General features: G+C 44.5%; 1 protein-coding gene across 6 annotated transcripts in view; it reads right to left on the reverse strand.

The window, feature by feature from the left end:
- The window catches only part of ARHGEF28 (Rho guanine nucleotide exchange factor 28), a 1591074-nt gene that overhangs the window by 460249 nt on the left and 1110698 nt on the right, over positions 1-20127 (reverse strand). For all 6 annotated transcript variants that reach the window (XM_069627491.1, XM_069627492.1, XM_069627490.1 and 3 more), the window contains one exon: positions 19158-19450. In XM_069627491.1, coding sequence (XP_069483592.1) covers positions 19158-19450 — 293 coding nt within the window. The remainder of the gene's footprint in view (positions 1-19157; positions 19451-20127) is intronic.

The raw sequence follows: 20127 nt of genomic DNA on the forward strand, positions 1-20127 counted from the left end.
TAGTGGTGAGATGGGTGACTTGGGCTTTTTAAGGCTATGTGGTGCATTGTTTGGGGCAGTGACAGGGGTACCTTGTAGTGCAGGTCCTCAGTGTGCAAGGCATCTGGTCTTGGCATTTTGAGTGCTAAGAGATTTGGTGCCCTGGTAGGGATAGTGCTCTTGTTTACTTAAGGGCATGGAGAGGCTGGAGAGGAGAGGATTAATGGTCTCGGTTAGTTTGTAGCCATTGTATGTAGTGGGCTGCTTTGCCTTTGGGCTAAGTGTAGCACAGGTGCGCTCTCTAAGGCGTGAATTTCTTGCTTCTATAGTTTGAGAGTGAGAGAGATGGGGCAGGCAGAACGTCCACAGGCAGCGTCTACTGTTTCTGATAGCAATTGTCTCCAATCGTGCTAAATTGTACAGATGAAGTGGGCTTGTTGCACCTGACCAATTAATAGTTTCCTACTACTGTTCTGTGACCTAATGCCTGTGCCAGGACCTGTGTCTGCAATGGGAGACCTCTTTAAGTGTAAGTGTTGGTGGCGAAATAAGGAGCATCTAGGTAGGGGGGACGCTAATGTATAGGGATGGTATGCAGTAAGAGGAGCCGGCTCTCGCATTACAGCTGGTAAGGAGCTTTTTGGTACTTTGTGTGTGCACAAGTGTAGAATAATGGGATCTTTGATCTTGGGTAGAGCACGGGCCATGCTACCGTTCTGTGGGTAGGTAGCACCTATACCTATAGCGAGGCAGATGCAGTGACTTGTGAAGTAGTGCATAACGATATTGGGCGGGCAGGGTGGAGGAAGGGGCGTGGGTTGGGGATGGGGATAGCTCGCACACAGATGAGGTGGATCGGTTTGGCAACAGCAAAGGGGGGCATACATTTCGAATTGCAGCGGCTGTTGAAGCGAGCAGATTGTGGCTTACCTTGGGCATGTGGGAAGAAGAATGTTCGAACACCTGTTAGGGTACGTAAGTCTTGTTGTGCAGTGGTAGGGGTACAGCGGTCTCGGTAGAGACCAGCTGAGACAGACGTAGGCCTTAAATACTGGCCTTCAGGACCAGCCAGCTGTGTCATCAAGCTGGATGATGGCATTTCCTCTTCAAGGGCCAGTGCCCAATCATATTTCTGCCTGCAAGGAGCCCTCTGTAAGCAGTTGGATTTCGTATCTCCTGCAGCAGCCATCTTAACCTGTGCATCGCTTAATACCGACGGCCATTCTCTAAGGGCAGGGCCAGGATTCAAACCTGGGTTCCTCCGCATTGTCTTGCTTCCAAGACAAACGTGTTGCCCCTGAGCTATCCTACCGGCCCTAATGATGATAATGTTCTGCAATACTGGCTTGGCAGTTGTCAGTTGGGCATTCTGTACTTGTTCAATTAACTGTGGAAACACTAAACTGCCCTCAGCTTGCATGCATGTGAACAGGATTTAGTAATGCTGGCGCTACTTTGTTGGACCCCAGGAGGCACCACAATGACACTCCCTTGAGAAGGCTGACTTTCATAAAATACACACTTTTTTGGGGTGTTTTCAGCTTTGGGTCATTTTAATGAACTGCAAAAACACAGAACTAGGGTACAGATATACCACATTCAACTACAACACCTATTGAAAACACTTGTGAAGATGAGACATCTATGAGCTGAGATATTCACTGTGATATGTGCAAGTAGGGCAGTGAGGATGGAATACATCCAGATAGACCTTGTTATGATGAAGTCTTCCCACCCCCACTGTGCAATTACGTTTGGGGATAGTGATAGGTGTCCGACCATTTAAATAAACAATAACTCAAACCTGCAGGAAGTTTAGTCGAAGAGCTGGTAAAGCCTCAGACTGTAGATTTGCAGAAAATTTCAATAAGATAATCTAAACCATACAGGGGTTAATACAAAACTATTTTGACACATTTTGCAAGGTACCCTACACCAAAGCTACGAATTCAAGTATCTCTATCCTACAATGTTTTCCAAAGATATATGCAGTTGTGTAAATTGTAAACAGAAGCATGGGTGTGGATGCTTTACAACATGCGCCTTACAAATATCATCTCAATTGCTGTCACACATCAGAGCATCTGATGTATTAAAAAAAAAAGAAAATTGCAAATATAAATTAATTGCTCCAGATTTGACATATTACCACAATGACATTAAACAACACATGCAACATTGAATAGCTTTTGCCTGCAGATTTCCACGATCATGCAACACTCATTCTTGCCCGTTATTCTAAGGACACTGTATGCCTGTTTATGTGCAAGTCAGCTACAGTCACATGGAAGGTAGGCCATGAGCAAAGCTAGGTTGAATGTGATTGACAGAAGAGGTTGAGTGCTTTACAAAGTAAAAGTTTGTTTTTCCTTCTTCCTCAATTATTTTGGCTCAGCCAACAAGTGGTGGTACAATCATACTCTTAGTAGCCACACACTCAAACTGAGGTTCTGCCTAAATTGTTTTGGTGCTACCCACCAACGGAGCCACTCATGTATTCTCCTAGTTGTCCATTTTCTAGTTTATCTACCATCTTGTCCATCAAACCATAATTGTGTGGGATGTTACTGGAACATGTGCCTTTTCATGGCATTCTCCACTTCCATGGAAGTCAGCTAACCCAGACTAACTGAAGGCAGACAATTAAGGCAAAATATGACTTCATCACTCATCACACTGGCTCTTCACTCCTGCCCAAACGGAAACGCAGACTATTGTAAACAGGATGCTGCAGTGCTTGTGGTGGCAAAGCGGCCTTGTTAGTGTATGGGTCCAGTGGTGCAATACTGAGCTTGGCCAGAAATGGTTCAGCGGGTTATGGGTCACTTGCAACAGTTTATCCAGTGACACGTGCACGTTGCTGTCACCCTTGAATGGTTCTGCAGTCGTGGAGCCAGAGGCAGGTGACATGAGCTTTATGTGCCTATCGTTACAGCATACTTTGTCTCTGAGGTGCTTGAGCATCACTGCAGTGTGAAATACACTCTAACTTAGGTCACCGTTCTTGAGTGACTTTTGGCAGGGGTAGCATATTACTGTGCATTTCTCCCCGACAGTATTCTCTCTTTCATGCTGAAGTAACCCCAGACCCATGACCAGATTGATGCTTTCATGAGTGGGGATGACTCCGGACCAGCCTGATCATTTCCCAATGAAGCAGAGCTTGCCTTGTCACATCCGCATGGACAAGGCATGATACAGTGGCCCAGTCTCTTAGCTCATCTATCTGCTGGTGTACTATCACTTGTTCCATTGCCCGCTGCGCATCATTCAACTTCTGAACCACCACCACCTATTCTCTCTCCCAATTTGTTTGCCTTTCTAGGGCAGATACCTCTCCCTGCTGCTGAAAAACCACTGCCTCCTGCACAAAGTTAAGGTCTACACACTGCAACACATTCTGGAAGAAACCTTGGATTATGTGTGTAGTCACAATCTCCCCATGCACAAAGTCATCTATCATCTCCTTCCACCACCTCTGGCTCGAGGACGCCTCCCTGCACTAACATGGCTCTCACCGACAGGACCGTCTATTCCACTTCCTCCTCGTCCTACATGCCACCCTCCAACGGGCCTGAATCTTTCATCTCCATTTACCCCACCATTGCCCCCTGTGGCAGGCCTGAATCTTCCACATTCCCCTCCAGCCGCTCCTTCAAAATCATCTCGTCGAACAAACATGACTCGTCTCCCTCCCTCCTCTGAAGCTCATGGTCCCTCTCATCAAAGACCTGGCTGACACATATTTAAACAAGAAAGAGTTCAGCTCCTTCTTTTTGCCTCCAACCTCAACCTTCAAGTAAAGTGACATGCTGAAAAAACAAAAAAAAGACATGTGACTAAAACATACAAATCAGTTGATGCAAGATTCAGACAGGTAATTGGAAATAATTTTGGTACAGACACACACTAATAAACAGGAACAATTTTCAGGTTTACGGAAGGATTTCTATGATTTTAAAAAAAGTTTTTTTAGTTGACAAAAAGGGGGAATGGAAAGGGGGCATTACAAGAGGAACTTATTTTGAGTTTTCAACAGGAATAAGGGAAAAAGTGAAGATAAGAGAAAGGGGCTAAAAGGACACACACAGACAAAAGGGGATTAAACAGGAATACCAAACACCTGAAATGCCACGACTACAAACAGCAAAACAGTGGACCAAACAGGAATCAAGAAACACCATGGATGTATGGACAAAGGGGGGACTGAAGTAATATGAGGAGTTGACACTGAAGGTCAAATCAGCAGGACCCTTCCAGCAGGAATTCATAGAGGAAGTCATCATGTGACACGTCAAGTGGACATTTGTGTCCAAGGCGCACTGTCATCGTAACGGTTTACATTGTGCATTAGTAGGGAAGGTCAATTTTGAGAGTTCTAAAAGGTTTTTGTTAAGTTTCATGTCGGTCACCTGACAAGTGACTTATAAAAGTAAGAGGTTTTTTTACCGTTTTAACTCAATCAATTTCGCACTAGAGAGGTAACTAGGCACTGGACTATGCCCAATTATGATGTGCGTACCCCACTAAATTATCGCTTTTGTAAATGTCAAGATGTCACTGAAACTCTCAAACATTGGATATTGGACTGCAAAGCAATCAGTATAATTAGGCTGAGTGCTTTTGTTAAGGAACAGGAGAGTTTTTCGTCTGAGTACTCAGAGAACTATTTTGGTGTAGACTGATTTGGGGAACAAATATCTCATTGATTATTGCACTCGTATGTTTTCTGAACGGCATAGATTTTAATTGCTAATTGTTACCACCTGTTTATAGATTGTGAATATGAAGTTTGTTTTGTCATTTGATTTGAATTCTTTACTCTTTCTGTGCAAATCAAGATCTGTTATTATTCTTTTGATTTTATGCTTTATCTTTTGTATGTTTGTATTTTGTGGAAACCAAAACACATAAAAAATAAAATAAAAGTAGGAGGTTTGGAGGCAAGATCAGGATGTTGTGGTCTGTTCCGGTAAGATCCAGAAGGGTGGTTGAGAAAAGGCGGCCAATAAGTGGTAATTTTGCATAGCCACTAAGTGGAGCCAAGGGTTTTCTAACGTCTCAAGACATAGCACAGACTTTCTATTTTTCTCCGGCAATCTATGGTAAAACTGGTCTGGTAAATATATGGTGAGAGAAACTGCCTAGACTGAGTTTAAAAGAATCCCAGAAAAAACAAACCCTTTGGAAAATGAACATCTCAAAAATAATAATGTATATATTTAGAAGTAGCTGTAAATCCATCCAAAAAAAGAGGATGGGAATCCATATTTCTTTTATGTAATTGAATTGTAACACTGCCATGAGTGAGTAAATCAAATGCAGGCACAATCTAACACAGGAGAACTGACCCACTCAATTCCAACTTGAGGGCACTTTTCATTTAGGACAACTAGCCAATGTGAAACACTCATTTGAATCAAGAAAAGGAAGGACTGGCTTGAGGAAGCAGGAACATTCTGCCACCTGGTATGAGGATGCATCTGAAAGACAAAATGGGGAGGAAAAGGAGCCGGCACCCATTCTGCTTGACCCTCAATTCGTAAAGTGAATAGCAGGAAGTGGAGACTGCAGAAGATATAATATACTTTTTCACTATTGTGCATACATAAAAGACTTTTTCACTAACGTACATATATCACTTTCCAAGGAGATGTACAGACAGTGTGGCTACCGTGCCCCAACTGTCACTGTGACTGCTTCACCACCTGAAAGAGCAGGGTTGCACACCCACACAGACTTGTTGTTCCACAGCCCTTGCTAGGCACTGACCTATTTGGAGTTGGCTACCTGCCGATTTTCACAGATACCTATCACTTCCCAGTTTGCTGCTCCTAGAAGAGGAGACACAAATTATCAAAGGGCACCCATGACATTCCAAGCCCTTTAAGACAGGTATCAGGGTGTTGGAGGTGGGTACTGATGCAGAAGCAACCTAGTGACAGTGCATGTTCTATGGGCTCTTGGAGATTTGAGGTACCTAGTCTAATGGTAAGCAATGAACCTCAGATATTTGACAAAGTGATGCAGACAGTAGTGCAGTGTTATATCCCCACTGCGGCTATAACCAGCCAATGATGGTAATTATGCCCCTGAAGTCAAAGACTCTTTCAGCAAACTCAATGACCAACATCGGACCCGAGAACAGAGATATTTCATTTTCAAAGTGCTTTATCCAGCCTCCCTCCACAATTGGGTTGCTCTGCAGGAAACCTTGAATCTTTTGCATGGAATTGAATATATATCTCAGAAATTCCTTGTATCCTTTTTAACCAAAGTCCCAAATATTGTTTCTCTGTCATTTTGCATCAAAATAAATGTGTAGCTCTTCAGCCAGTTCTTAAATATTTGCTTCAAACATTTAAGAGCAACTAAATAGAATTCCGGAGTAAAACAATGTCCTCCCAGGGATCGAATCTCTCTTCTAATCTCTCTCTTTTTCTCTTGGACCACAGGATCATATATATGTGATCTCTCACTTACCTCCCTTAAAATTGCCTCGTGATGATATTTTGAAGCCATCCAACAAAACTTCAAAATGGATGGGGGTGATCCAAGACTTCTTTGTCTATCCGAGGATCCCATAAGGAAGTTCTGAACTTGAGTGTTCAATCCCTCAGGTCTCCCCATGTATCTTCCTGCCGGGTTAACTATCAACCCACTCGCCCCAAGCCCTCCTGTAGTCTCAATGAGGACCTTCTTTCTCAGCCTTAGCGGAGCGTGGTCACTTACTTTAGTGTCCTCTCGCGCCTAGTAACACTTGTGTACATGAGCTTTAAAACTGCCACATCATATCATATTCTACACGCTCACATAAGTCAAAGAGGGCCATAGTAGCCGCAACATAGTCCAAGTGTGCGGTCTTCCCACCTAGACACATAGTCGGTCTCAGTGCTACATCTCCCTTTATGGACCCATTTAAAATTATCAGATTCCATGTTACCAGCAGGTCCCCCAGTGAGTTCCCTCCATACACCCTCTGCCGAACCAATCAGAATCCAGCTCCCCTCCGTTCCCTTGGGCCACATGACAGTCAGTATTAAACTCCCTGGCTATCAAAATATGTTGCCCTTTTCGCTCACCTAAAAACGATTCACAGACATCACCACATCTCTCCATAAGAGTACCCACCTCTATACGAGATGGGTTACTATAGATATTAAGTAGCAGCAGGGCCTGCAGAAGGCATAGCCCCTTCAGTTTTACTTCCACTGCCAACAATCCATAGATATTCCCACTCCGGAGCTCCAATTATATTAACAGGGAATTTCGGATCCGTATGGCTAGGCTCCCTGAGGGTCTGGCCCAAAGTGCCTTAGGTGGCTTTTTGTTGGAAGACTCTAAAGCCATCCACCATCAATAGGGTATATAGCCATGTTTCTTGCAAAAAGATGATATGGTTCTCATTTAAGAAAATGTACCTGGCAGTGTTCCCCAAGAAGCTGTTAACCCCCCAGGAATTCCAACTAAGGAGACAAACATTTAAAGGCTGATCAGAGGGAACTAGACCCATAACCCATCTTGTCGATCTGACTGAGCACCTTTAGAGTGCTCAAGAGGTTAGGTATGGCATACAGTTAGATTGAATCCCAACATTTGCAATGCTTCTGTTCCAGAGCACAACAGAGCGGCAATATCAGGGGAGCTAAGTTTGATAAGAGCCCAATTAGTGGCACTATCCAACTTTGGGAGCTCCACCTGTAAGAAGTGTCTGCCAGTAATTTATGATAGCCAGGGGATTTTCTTCAATAGAGCCAACAACTAAGTATGGTTAAGGAAAGGACTGTATGCCTTCGAGAGTATCGCTTCCACTTTAACCAGGTTACAAAACCCAGTGGATACACTCACATCTAAAGATCTAAAGGAGGTTTAACATATATTTCTGATCTTGTAAGAGGACCCCCAATGTCAACAGAGCACAAGGTTCGGCCTCCACCTTTAGTGTTTTCACCAATCTTTTGGTTTTGGCATGATTTTAAGTTATTTTTAGCCCAGCATGATATCACTTAATGGCCTTCTGCATTTTTCGATTCTCTTGGTGGGGCTTGATCTGATTCGCCAAGAGTTTTTAACCAGTTGTCAAATGGTTACCTAAGTTCAACTTGTCTCAAAACGCCATTTCCCAGATCTCTAGTTACCACAGATCTTGCTGACAGAGGTGCCAGAGCAGTAGGCCCAGGGCGACCCTGTTTCAATACTCTCGAACACCTATTAGAGAACTCCACTTGTGTATGGCTGTGCACTGGTTTCCTTGATTGTTTGCTTCTTCTTCGCTTTTTAGCTAAGTACTGGTCTCTTAAAATGGAGATCTCATTACACAACAATTCAATGGCTTCTTGCTCCGTGGTTGCAGTGATAGTTAGAGAGCCACTCCTTTGAATATGGGCTGCTTCAACAAATGTAGGGGCAGCCCCAAAATCAACATCCTCCCTCTCACTGGATGACCCATTTACAAGGCATGCTATCTGAGCCCCCACTACTGCCATAATTTGAGCCGATCCTGTTGCCTCAGATGGAGGATCCTTTGTGTGGGCAGATGGTCCGCCACCATTGTCTAAAATTACATACATAACCCTTGCAACCATGGTCTTTAGCTCATGCTGTTCTTCAGCCAGTCTGGAGCTCAACGAGAGGACTTTGATTTTTGCCAGGATCATATTGTTAAAGGAGTGGGGGACCTTGATTTCTGAATTAGAATGAACCGGCGTGGAAACTGCTCTTTCCTCAGTATATGAGTTTTCTTTATCAGAGGATTCCGAGCTTGAGACCAAAGGCTCTAGGTCCAGAGTGGCCACTAGGTTGGTCCTAAAAGAGTCATCATGGTTTAGACCCAGGGTATTGTCCCGGCAGAACGAGCTGTGCCGAAGGAACATCCGTTTGAAGTACATGACAAGTTTTAGCAAAGACCCATTGTTATCAATTGAGAATGAATGTGGCATATCAGTGGGGTCTGGAATTCTGGAAGGTTCAACAGTTTGTGGCAGAGACAATTCATGTATTCCATTCAAGGGTCTGGGAGAGGGAGGCAAAAGAAACCTTGTGATTTTAGGCTGACTGAGAAGGTCAGTGTTACTAACTGGAACCTCCTTTTTCCTTCTCTTAGAGAGGAGGGTGTCTTTTACCCTTTCCTGGCATCTATTGGCCCTTCTAGGCCACTTTGTCGGTTTAGTTGCGCAACTGCGGAGGCCATAGTGACGCTGTCTCATGGTTACAGTAGACAAGTAAAGAGTCACTAAACGGCTGAAGGGGAGGGATATATCACTCCACGGACCATCCGCCCAGCCGGCTCTAGAAAGCTGACACAGCTCAGCGGCCGAAGAGCCCCACTCACTGCCCTGTTCTCTTCCAGCCAGAAAGTCACATCACACACTGAGAAGTGTTGACTGGCAAAGCCGGGCAAAAGATATCAGCCGTTAATGTTCAGTGTCTCATCCTTGCTCTAAGTGACAAATGCAGGTGGGATAAAGTTTACCAGAGTCCACCAGGCCACCAGATCCACCAGAGACTGCCGAGACTTCTCCCAACTCGGTTCCCAACTCCCAACTTGGGGAGCAGGGGTACAGGGTGATACCACCAACTCCAGCAGGTCCTCGATAGCTAACTCAGCTGGCAGGGAGGGACACACCACCCCCCCTACCCGCTCCCGGACCCCAGACCACTGTACACACTCTGCTGTATCTAGTAGTGTCTGACAATCTAGGAACTGCTTTAAGGTGGCAGATCTACGATGTAAATGTTTAACAACTTATATGCTGCGCTAAAACAGAAGGAAAACAATACTAAAGAAGGAAACTGTAGGGCTGGAAAAAACGTCAGCCCGTTACCTGCCAAGCCCTGGGGTCTGTTTCAGGCTTAGTATTACTTTCCAAATGTTGGAGTAAGCAGTTATCTCACTTACCCACCGCTGTACCACATAGCAATAGCAGCAATGGAACCTCAGACGTTTGCTATGGGAGGCTCCCAATTCCCGGCATGTGACACTCGTCACCAGCTTCAATTGCTATGGCTTCGGTATTCACGAAACTCCAAGATCGACGAGTGCTCCGGTTTGGCTCCGACCCGTCTCCAACACGACAGTAGAAGCCATTAGAGGAAGGAACCTATGTGCGTGTATGACCACAGCGTCAAGCCGCACTGCTTAGACAGAGAATATCAGAGGCAGCCGCTACCAACACAGATCGGCGACCTTAGTACGTATTTAGAATAAAGGTTTAGCAGAAGCCCCTCCTTTCAATACGTTTGTAGATTTAGCACACATCCAAGATGAAGCACCAGAAATGGAAAAAGACTCATTGTGAAGGACAGCCTGCCACTTGCACGAAGAATCTATGATCACCTAGTCACCCCAAAAATACCTTTGTCCCACTTAGCTCATATCTACCATAGACTCACTCATATAGGAAATCGGACAGGATAGCACCCTTCACCCAGGACTAGTATGCTCCAGACTTTTCTGTCATGGCACAAGCATACTGCAGACAGAGCAACATCTGCCAGCAAACCTACATTGGAAAGACAGTTTATACAATATCAGGAGTGTATCCTATGGACCTTTTGCAAATTTGCAAGTGGACTTTGAACAGCTGCCCTACTGCAACAATTTTCAATTCTTCCTTGTTATAGTAGACACATGTTAAGGCTGGGTAGAAGCCTTCACATTCAAAAGGGCAGACTCCATAGTTGTTGGAAATATTTTGATCAGAGACTGTATAACAAGATTTGGAGTGCGAGTTAGCACAAATAAATGATGGAGGCATGTATTTCAATGGGCAGCTCATAGAGGTGCTTAGTACTGCCCTCAACATCCAGCACAAGCTCCATTGCCCACATCATTGACAGTCAGCGGGGGTAGTAAAAGGCAAAACGCATTACTAAAGAAGTCACATGCTAACATCTGCACAGAGTCTGGCCTCAAGTAGACTGAGGACTTCCTGTTGGAGCTGTTCAGAATGCATAAAACCACTTGCCGAAGCAAGGGACTGAGCCACGATGAGGTCTTCTTCAGATGACCAATTTGCTTTCCCTCATCGCCAACAGTGAATAATATGAATTATAATGAAATTCGCCTAGTAGACGACTATTTAATTAACTATTGCAAAAACGAGTTCTTCTGTTCAGCATATCCACTTGCAGATATGAGAGAGCCTAACAAAGTTACCAAAAGAAACCTACCACTCCTTACAGCCTGATGATTTCGTCTTTGTGTTGGAATTTTAAAGCAAAACAGCACTGACAAAACAAGGTTACCTGGAGCATTTCAGGTAATCTTGGTTATGGGAGCTGTCCTAAAAGTAAGGCAAATAACCACCTTAGTGCACACCAAGGAGAAGAGTGACACCTAACAATGGAGTACAAGTTGCTGCTAATTAGCATGCTGGTTGCTCTTTGTTATCTCCTGGGAATATAGAATGGCATTTGCCATTTACTTGAGCAAAAGCAATTACAGAGACTACTAAGGTCAACCAAAAAGGGTCAAGTTGGCTAATTTGATAACCACATCAGATGTGAAGTCCTGGCTTTGGTATAGCATTAGGTATACAAAACAAAAAGGACTGTTTTGGGATTGCCAACTGTGAGTTGCCCAATATCGTAGTCACACAGGAAAAACACACAGCCTATTGAGTGAAAACAGATTACAAAGAGCCAGCGTCTCTGGCTGGGCTTTCAAACTCGTCTATGATGCACTGTGACGTCCTAAAAGGCACATGCTAGACCACCTCAGTCTACACATGTGTCTGCTGCCTTACAGATGAAAGGCATTGTTGTCTTTAATAGGTTTTCTCTGTATTGGCAGGTGCAGGTTTTAATAAAAACAAAGAAGATAGCATTCTTCAGTAGGTTCCTCTCATGAGATTCCCTTCTGATATGGGACCCCTGGATTCTTATTATAGGGGTCCCATATCAGGAACAAGCTAGACCTGTGCGAGTGGAATTGAGCACTATGTCAGATTGTTCTACAGTCGACCGGTTTCTGTGGTGCTCTGTTGGTAGGCCACATTCCTCAGGGCTAAAAATAAGGGCACCAACGTGTGCGCCTTCTAGTTTGAACAAGCAGCATAGTCTGCAATGGTTCTCCTCCTCGACCTGTAGGGGTGACAGGAGGGGGGGGTTGAGAGATAGGATGGGGGATACATTTCCATTTTGCAACTTCTAAGGTAGGCATATTATGAAAACACTGCATTGTCAAGTCACTATAAGAATATGGGTGGGAAAGGCTTACCCTCTCCGTCCCCGGGCGTGGTGGTGGCTCTCTACATGGGGAATGAGGAGGCCTGAGACCTAGGGGCCAACAAAAAGTTTTTACTGCAATGATAATTTCACAGATACAACGAGTCATGAAAGCAAGCAATTGCAGCTAGAAAAATTGAAGTATACTTCCAGACGGGATCAAAGCAAGTGATCCTGTCTGAACATTCGCTCTCTTGTAGTACCCGTGACTCTCAACCCCACTTGCGAGGGAGTGACAAAGCGCACGCCGGGTTCAGTGCATGGGCTTACCTTCTGCGAAAATCAGTGCGGTCTTGCTGGCCACGCGCGTGGATTTTCTACGCCGTGGCTCACAAGACCACTCTGTTTATAGTTGCCATAGCGCCACATGTCACGTGGTCGCGTCTCGGAAGTGGCTGCCCAGCATGGGAATGCCGGTGGCCATTTTGGAGTCAGGCTGGTGGCCTGGAAACAATGCAGGGGGGCAGATGTTGAATGTCATTCCAGCATTATGTCACAGAGTGTTCCATCTCTTCAGGCCCGGACTAGAGGTGGTGTGGGGACCATAGATGACCCTGCGTCTACTAGTCTGGTGTTTTGCGATAGAGGCTTGGGCGCCAGAGGTCTCGGGGTGCGGGAGTGCAGCTGGCCCAGCTTGCAAATAGCCAAAACAACTCTACATATCGTACAAGTCCAGATCACAGGGGCTAGTTCAGGTCCAATTTTGGATGAGGGGATATTACACAGATCTCCAGGACAGGGTAGTTATGCGCTTGATGAGCCAAGTACTGGTGTTGTCAAAGGGTGGCCAGGGTTTGCCAGCTGGTTGGTTCGTTGAGCCCGATCTTGTCTGTATGCAGGCGAAAGATCCACAGCTGTTCTCGTCTGAACAGGAGATTGTGGATGTTCCCTCCCCTTTTGGGTGTTACCATTCTTTCAATAATTGTCCACGTGAAGTCTGCTGGGGTGTGTTTTAGTGCTATAAAGTGTTCCACCATGGGTGCTGTGATTTTCTTTGTGCGTATGAACGATCTGTGCTCTGCGAGCCGTGTTTTGATAGGACGTGTAGTCATGCTCACATAGCGTTTGTTACACAGGCATGTGATGATGTAGATCACATTACAACAGTTGGTTAGATTTTTTTGAATCCCAGGGAAATGCCAACCTATATCGATGGTGGTGGATCTCTTCGTGCTGGAGCATGCACTACATGTCCCCCACAGAGTATGGCCTGCCGCTTGGTTCTGCCCCCAGAGTGTATTGAGCTTGGGCTCCGTATCGTCGTATGAATGCACGAGGAGTCTCTTAAGTTCTTCCTTCTTTTTATGGCAAACCTCGGGGCATACAGGCAGTGGGTGCCAACATCCAGCATGGGCCAAATTTTGAGAACCTCTTTTTTGATTCTCTTCGTCAATGGCGAGAAACTCAGGACCGCTGTGATCTTGTCGTTGGATTCGTTCTGCTTAGCATGGTGTTCCAGTGTGATTTCTCGCGTGATATTCATGGCTCTTTTGCGTGCCTGTTTGACTATGCGTTTCGGGTGACCCCTACTCGTCATTTTGGTGGCCAACCGTGATGATTGTCGGTTGTAGTCAAGAAGCGGTGTGCAGTTTCTGCGGTACCTGAGAAACTGACCAAAAGGTAGGTTTCTTCTCAGGCTAGCCGGATGAAAGCTCTCATAAGTAAGTAGTGAGTTTCTGTCTGTAGGTTTATTGAATACTGTACTGATGACAGTTTTGTTTCTTATCTCGAGGGTGAGGTCTAGAAAATGAACTGAACTCTTGCTTTGTGTTTCCGAGAACCTTAAGAATGGGTTTTGGTTGTTGAGCCACTCCATGAAGAGGACAAGGTCTGGTTCATCACCTCTGAATATCAAGAGAACATCGTCTATAAACCTTGACCAAAGTTTCATTTTGGGTAGCCATGGATTATTAGGACTGTAGATCTTCTCCTCTTCGAAATTTGCGACATAGAGGTTAGCGAGGTTTGGGGCAAAATTGTCTCCCGTACCCGTCCCAGACACTTGTTCGTAGTAGGTATTGTCATAGATGAAAAGGCTTTTGGTCAAGGCGATTTCTGCCAGTTGCATCACCAGCGTGACTGGAGTTTGAATAGGTGGATCTCTCTCTCGTAGTATCTTTTTGATAACTCTTAGTGTGGCCATCGGGGGAATTTTTGTGTACAGCGATTCGATATCTAATCTCACTAGGAGATTCTGAGTGGAATTGAACGGGCGGTCCTGGGTTAGTTCAAGGGCTGCCGTCGTATCTTTGAGGTATGATCTCATCTTAATGACTTCTGGCTTCAGGAAGAAGTCCACGAACTGCGAAAGTGGTTCCAGGATAGATCCTATCCCGGACACGATGGGTCTGCCGGGAGGTGGGTTTCTCCCTTTGTGCACTTTTGGTAGTGCGTAGAAGGCCGGCTTCCTCTGAGTTTTGGGGTTGAGGAAATCATATTCCTTGTTACTGATGAGTTTGTCGGTGCTGGCTTCTTCTAGAATAGGCATTATCAACTGTCTGATGGATTCAGTAGGGTCTGTGCCTAATTGTCTGTAACTGGAGCGGTCATGAAGGAGGTCCATGACCATTTTGTTTTATGCTGAGGTGTCCATGATGACAGTCGCTCCCCCTTTATCAGCTGGCTTGATGGTAATTGATTCATTGGTGGCTAGAGATTGTAGTGCCTGTCTGTTCTTCTTGGAGATGTTCTTATATCCCGGAAGTGTCTGTGATTCTAGCTCCTCGAGTTTCTTCAGCAGTGCTTTTTTGAACGTGATGGATTCAGGTGAGATGCCATTCGGTGGAGGATAAAAGGTGGATTTCCCTCTTAGGTTGGTAGCACCTTTTTCTCCTGAAGTTGTTATCTGCCCAAAATATTGTTTTAGTCTGATTTTTCTTATCAGTTGTGCTATTTCTATCTGAGTCTGGAATGGATCATGGTCTGCCGAGGGTACAAATGAGAGTCCCTTTTCGAGTAGGTCTCCTTCTTCTGGAGAGAGGGAGTATTGAGAAAGGTTCATCACTAGGCTTTTTCGGTTCATGGTCTACGTTCCCCGGGTTCTTCTGGATTCTGAGGATTAATTCGACTGATGGTCCCGTCTGTCCTTGGCCGCGGCCTTTGCTGCGGGTTACACATGGTGACTGGTTTTGCCAGTGCACTTGCGGCTGCCAGTTGCCTCTGCCTTTGTTCTTTGCTTTTCCTTGACCTCTTGGAAAAAAAGGTTGTGTCAGAAAATTGGTGTTGGATAGGGCAGTGTTTTTCACGGAGTTGCTGGACCCTGATGTATTGGATCCGCTTCCAGAGCTTCCACTCGAGAAAGTCCAATTGTTTGGCCTTGCTCGGTTGTTTTGAATCCTCTTTCTGTTGTGCTGGTTTACTTGCTGGCCCGGTGCTGACGAGTTGTTAGCGCTCAGGTCTTCGTAATATGCATCTGTGATATAAGAATAAATTATTTCTTGCGAACAGGCAGCCAGGTCTTTCTTCAGTTTGGTTATTTTCTTATTGAGATTAAAATCTCTAAAGTCTTTCATGGCGGCATCCAAATCTTCAAGACTTTTTTTATATTGTGCAAGTATGTTAGAGGATTTCATGGTTTCTTGTTTTTCTTCTATCTCTTTCATAAGTTTCTCTGACACAGATGTGGCTGTACTGATTATTAGTATGAGCCAGTCTCTAGTGCATTTATTAGATATGTAGCTCCAGTCCTTTCTGAACTCCAGGTGGTCAAGAAATATTCGTGGTTCTATCCTTAATATTTCTTGACTCGTTGTATCTGTGAAATTATCATTGCAGTAAAAACTTTTTTTGGCCCTTAGGTCTCAGGCCAACTCACCCCCCCCGTGTAGAGAGCCACCACCACGCCCGGAGAGGGTAAGCCTTTCCCTCTCTATTGTTATATTGACTTGACAATGCAGTGTTTTCATAATATGCCTACCGTAGAGGTTGCAAAATGGAAATGTATCCCCCATCCTATCTCTCAACCCCACCCTCCCCTCCTGTCACCCCTACAGGTAGAGGAGAAGAACCATTGCAGACTACGCTGCTTGTTCAAACTAGAAGGCGCACACATTGGTGCCCTTATTTTTGGCCCTGAGGAATGTGTCCTATCAATATAGCACCACAGAAACCGGTCGGCTGTAGAACAATCTGACCTAGTGCTCAATTCCATTCGCACAGGTCCAGCTTGTTCCTGAAAAGGATCCCTATAATAACAATCCCGGGGTCCCATATCAGAAGGGAATCTCATGAGAAGAACCTACTGAAGAACGCTATCTTCTTTGTTTTTAGTAAAACCTGCACCTGCCAATACAGAGAAAACCTATTAAAGACAACAATGCCTTTCATCTGTAAGGCAGCAGACACATGTGTAGACTGAGGTGGTCTAGCATGTGCCTTTTAGCATGGCACAGTGCATCATAGACGAGTTTGAAAGCCCAGCCAGAGACGCTGGCTCTTTGTAATCTGTTTTCACTCAATAAGCTGTGTATTTCTCCTGTGTGACTATAGCAGTCGGTATGTCATGACTGGGTAGAGTGGTACTTGAGGGTTGCAGGATTCTACAGTAGACTTGTGTAAGCTTCACTGAAAGTATTGAAATGATTGATTTCATTATGGAATATTAATTAGTGCATGAGTGTTTTGCGAATGCACTTTGTGGTCCACATGGTATTCAGTGTACATGTTTACTTTTATAATAATATTACAGGTTTGTATAGAGCATCATGCCATATTCTTCTGTGGTCTAAAATATAAAATAATTGCAGCGATTATTATCCTACTGAATGGCACCCAATTTTACGAACTTGGAAGCATTAAGCGCTGGATCAGCCCTTTGGGGATTAAAACTTCTGAAGTGCAGGCCTGCCCCGTGTCAGAGCCATGCATCTAACTCATGAGCTATCCACTGGGACATGATAGTACCAACAGTGATAATATTATCTTTGAAGTGCTGTTATCTATCCTAATTTAAGTTCCTGTTCCTCGTTGCGTCTTCTGAAAACCATTAATTCACTGACCCACTGCTCCATTAGTTGATATATAGAAAAGTCACCATCTTTCTAGACACAAATCAGGAGGTTACATTACTCCATTATTATTTCACGAGATCACACGTGTTTGTGCTTTTGAAACAACATTGCCAATGGTAAAGGATAGCTCAGTTAGAATTCCTATGATGAACAGTGAATGTGATGTGTCCGAAATGCCAAATGTGCTTCTTCTGTGCCTGCTGCTGATGAGAGTGTTTGTGGGAATGGGATGGGGGAAAAAGGGGTAGTACGTTTTTTCGTAAGTATTCAATTCTGGTACCACAGATGTCAGTGTTATACAGTCCTTCATTTCTAATTTGCTATTTTAATGCTGATAACGTCGCATATATCATTCACATCTCTATGAGAGAGGATGTCCCAGTAACTGCACTTCTCTGTTGAGGAAACCTGAGTTCCTGTGGAAATATGGGAGCATTATATTAACGCACCAATCATTCTGAGCATACCGAGTGTAAGAGAAAGGCAATAACTCGTCTTCCAGATCTCAAAATAAGGCATTGATCATTGCTGCAATAAACACAATTTTTAGATGAAATGGGAACACCTGCCACATGCCCCCTCTGCCCATTCCTGACACAGCTATCACCTCTAAACATGAAGCACTCATGCTAGTAGAAACTCCAGAGGTACCTAGAGTTCTCGCCATCCACCTACTATAGGCTTCACCTGAACTTCAGCAAGGGTGATACCTTACCACTGATTTACACTATCTGCTCTCTGAACTGACCAAATCAATTTCACCAACGATCTGTCCATAGTCTCTACTCATTCCTCACACTCATCTACTTGATCACAGTGTCTTGCACTACTCACTACCCCACAAGGGAATGGCCTGCCAAGCATGGGGATATCTTAATGGAAAGGGAAGCACGCAGGACAATTGGCTCAAGTATGTGCTATGTGTTCTACATTAACTCCACTCCATTGTCCTCATAATGATCTCCCATTTCAAAACTGGATATCACTTCATTATCTCCATCAACAGTGGCCCACTCCCAAAGATTGCCTGAAGCTTCTTAGTGGCTCTGCTGGTATTGTGTATGAGGCCTCCGGCACAGGAGTGGACTCCTCTCCTCAGGTCACCAGCTGATCCTTTGCCTGACCGTCAGGCTCTTTTCCACCAGAAGCTTGGGACACCTTTCATCTTCCCTTTTCATTTCCCTGACTTGAAGGACTCAGAACAACCATCCATCCTTCACAGCAGAAAGTCCCCCATATGTTGATAGGTATCCTCCAGCCAGGATTTTAGAACTACCACCTGAAATGATTGGCAGTCACATATAGAAGATTACAGTACTAGTCGATAACAGAGAGTCTGGCCTCTTCCTATCAGTATCTAAAACCACTAACGCTCCAAGAACACTCATGCCATCTCCAAAGCAGTGACTGATATCACCCTCTCTGCAGCATGAACAGGCAGTCAAAGAAGAACACAAGTTCACACCAAGAAAAACCTAAACAACAATATAGATTTGATGGCATTACATCATGTTATCCACGTTGTGTTATAAAACAGTTAGTTACCTAGTGTCAATGGACCTGATTAACAAACATGTTTTACAATGGCGCAGTCCCATTGGAAAACCTTTTGGAAACCAGGCCCAATCTGTTCTGCACGCTGACTAGGAAGTCAATAGCAAACTCTGTGACTTTGTAGATTCAAACACCACTGTACAGTATGCAAACCAGAAAGTGCCATATTTCACTATGAACTGAGGCCATTATTATCAAATTAAAAGTCTTACAGTAGCAAAATAGAGCATAATGTTTATGATGATAACAGCACAATGCAATAAAATAAACATCAAAACAAATTACCCAGAAGATCATTGATGGTTTTGCATGTATATAGTAATTGAACTCAGAGACTAAATTCACTGCATGAAACAACAGGAAATCGAGAGAGGGACTATGCCATACCTCCTTTTTTTAATACTGGAATATGCTGGATTCCGTTCAAATTTGAATGCGCGGGCCCTGAATGGTGGATGCTGTTGTTCGGCAGCACACTGATCCAGAGTGGATGCTGCACTCTCTCCGTTCCTTGACAGAGTCTGGTGATGTTCTGCATGCACATTCATAATGTGGGTGCTGTCCCGAAGTGACGGACAAACACAGCTCTCAGAAGGTGAGGCTGCGTCGGTGAGATCCGTGCATGACGCATCTTCTGTGACACAGTCTATGTGTATGTAGTTCATGTCCGAATCAGCATCCTGTGGAGGGAAAAGCAGCCATCTTAATATCTTCACTGCAAGAGGATCCCTACTTCCCACTCACACCTCAAATTCCACAAAGAACTAATAGCCCTTCATTCAGTAGTGTGGATTCTTAGCTAGGATCTGCAAGCAAGCCAGTTCCTCCATAGTTACAATGTTAGCTACAACCATCACATGGCACGAAGCTCATTCTTGGGTTTGCGACCAGTTGGGCCAACTTCCTGCATTACAAATAATGGTATATAATTCCCTTAAAGGTTGTGCAAAGATTCCAGCCTCATGAATAATATATTAAATATAAGTTTAACTTTTTCCACACTTTATCAAATGCTGCAGACTGTATAGCAGCAGCCTTTAAACATCATACACGTGGAAGAAATCATCAAAGGAACAAGTCATTTCTGTATCAAGTTGCATTTCTTTTACAAAACATTAAAACATCGCATTTTCTTGATTCGGTAAATGCAGGAAAATATTGTGTAAGTGGCCACAGTAGCATTAGTGCCAGGCAGGGGGGAACTCCTGCACTCGAAGACTTATGTGTGAAGGGCCCCGGTTGGGAGCGCCCCGCACATCGTGACCATCTACACTTGAGCTTTAGTTCCTCCAGCATACTCTCAGGGAAAGGAGGCGAGCTCTTCCGCTCTCTGAGGCAATGCTGCAGTGAATATAGT

The sequence above is a fragment of the Ambystoma mexicanum genome, chromosome 6p (genome assembly GCF_040938575.1).
Source record: "Ambystoma mexicanum isolate Mex_15411 chromosome 6p, UKY_AmexF1_1, whole genome shotgun sequence".
Lineage (NCBI taxonomy): Eukaryota > Metazoa > Chordata > Amphibia > Caudata > Ambystomatidae > Ambystoma > Ambystoma mexicanum.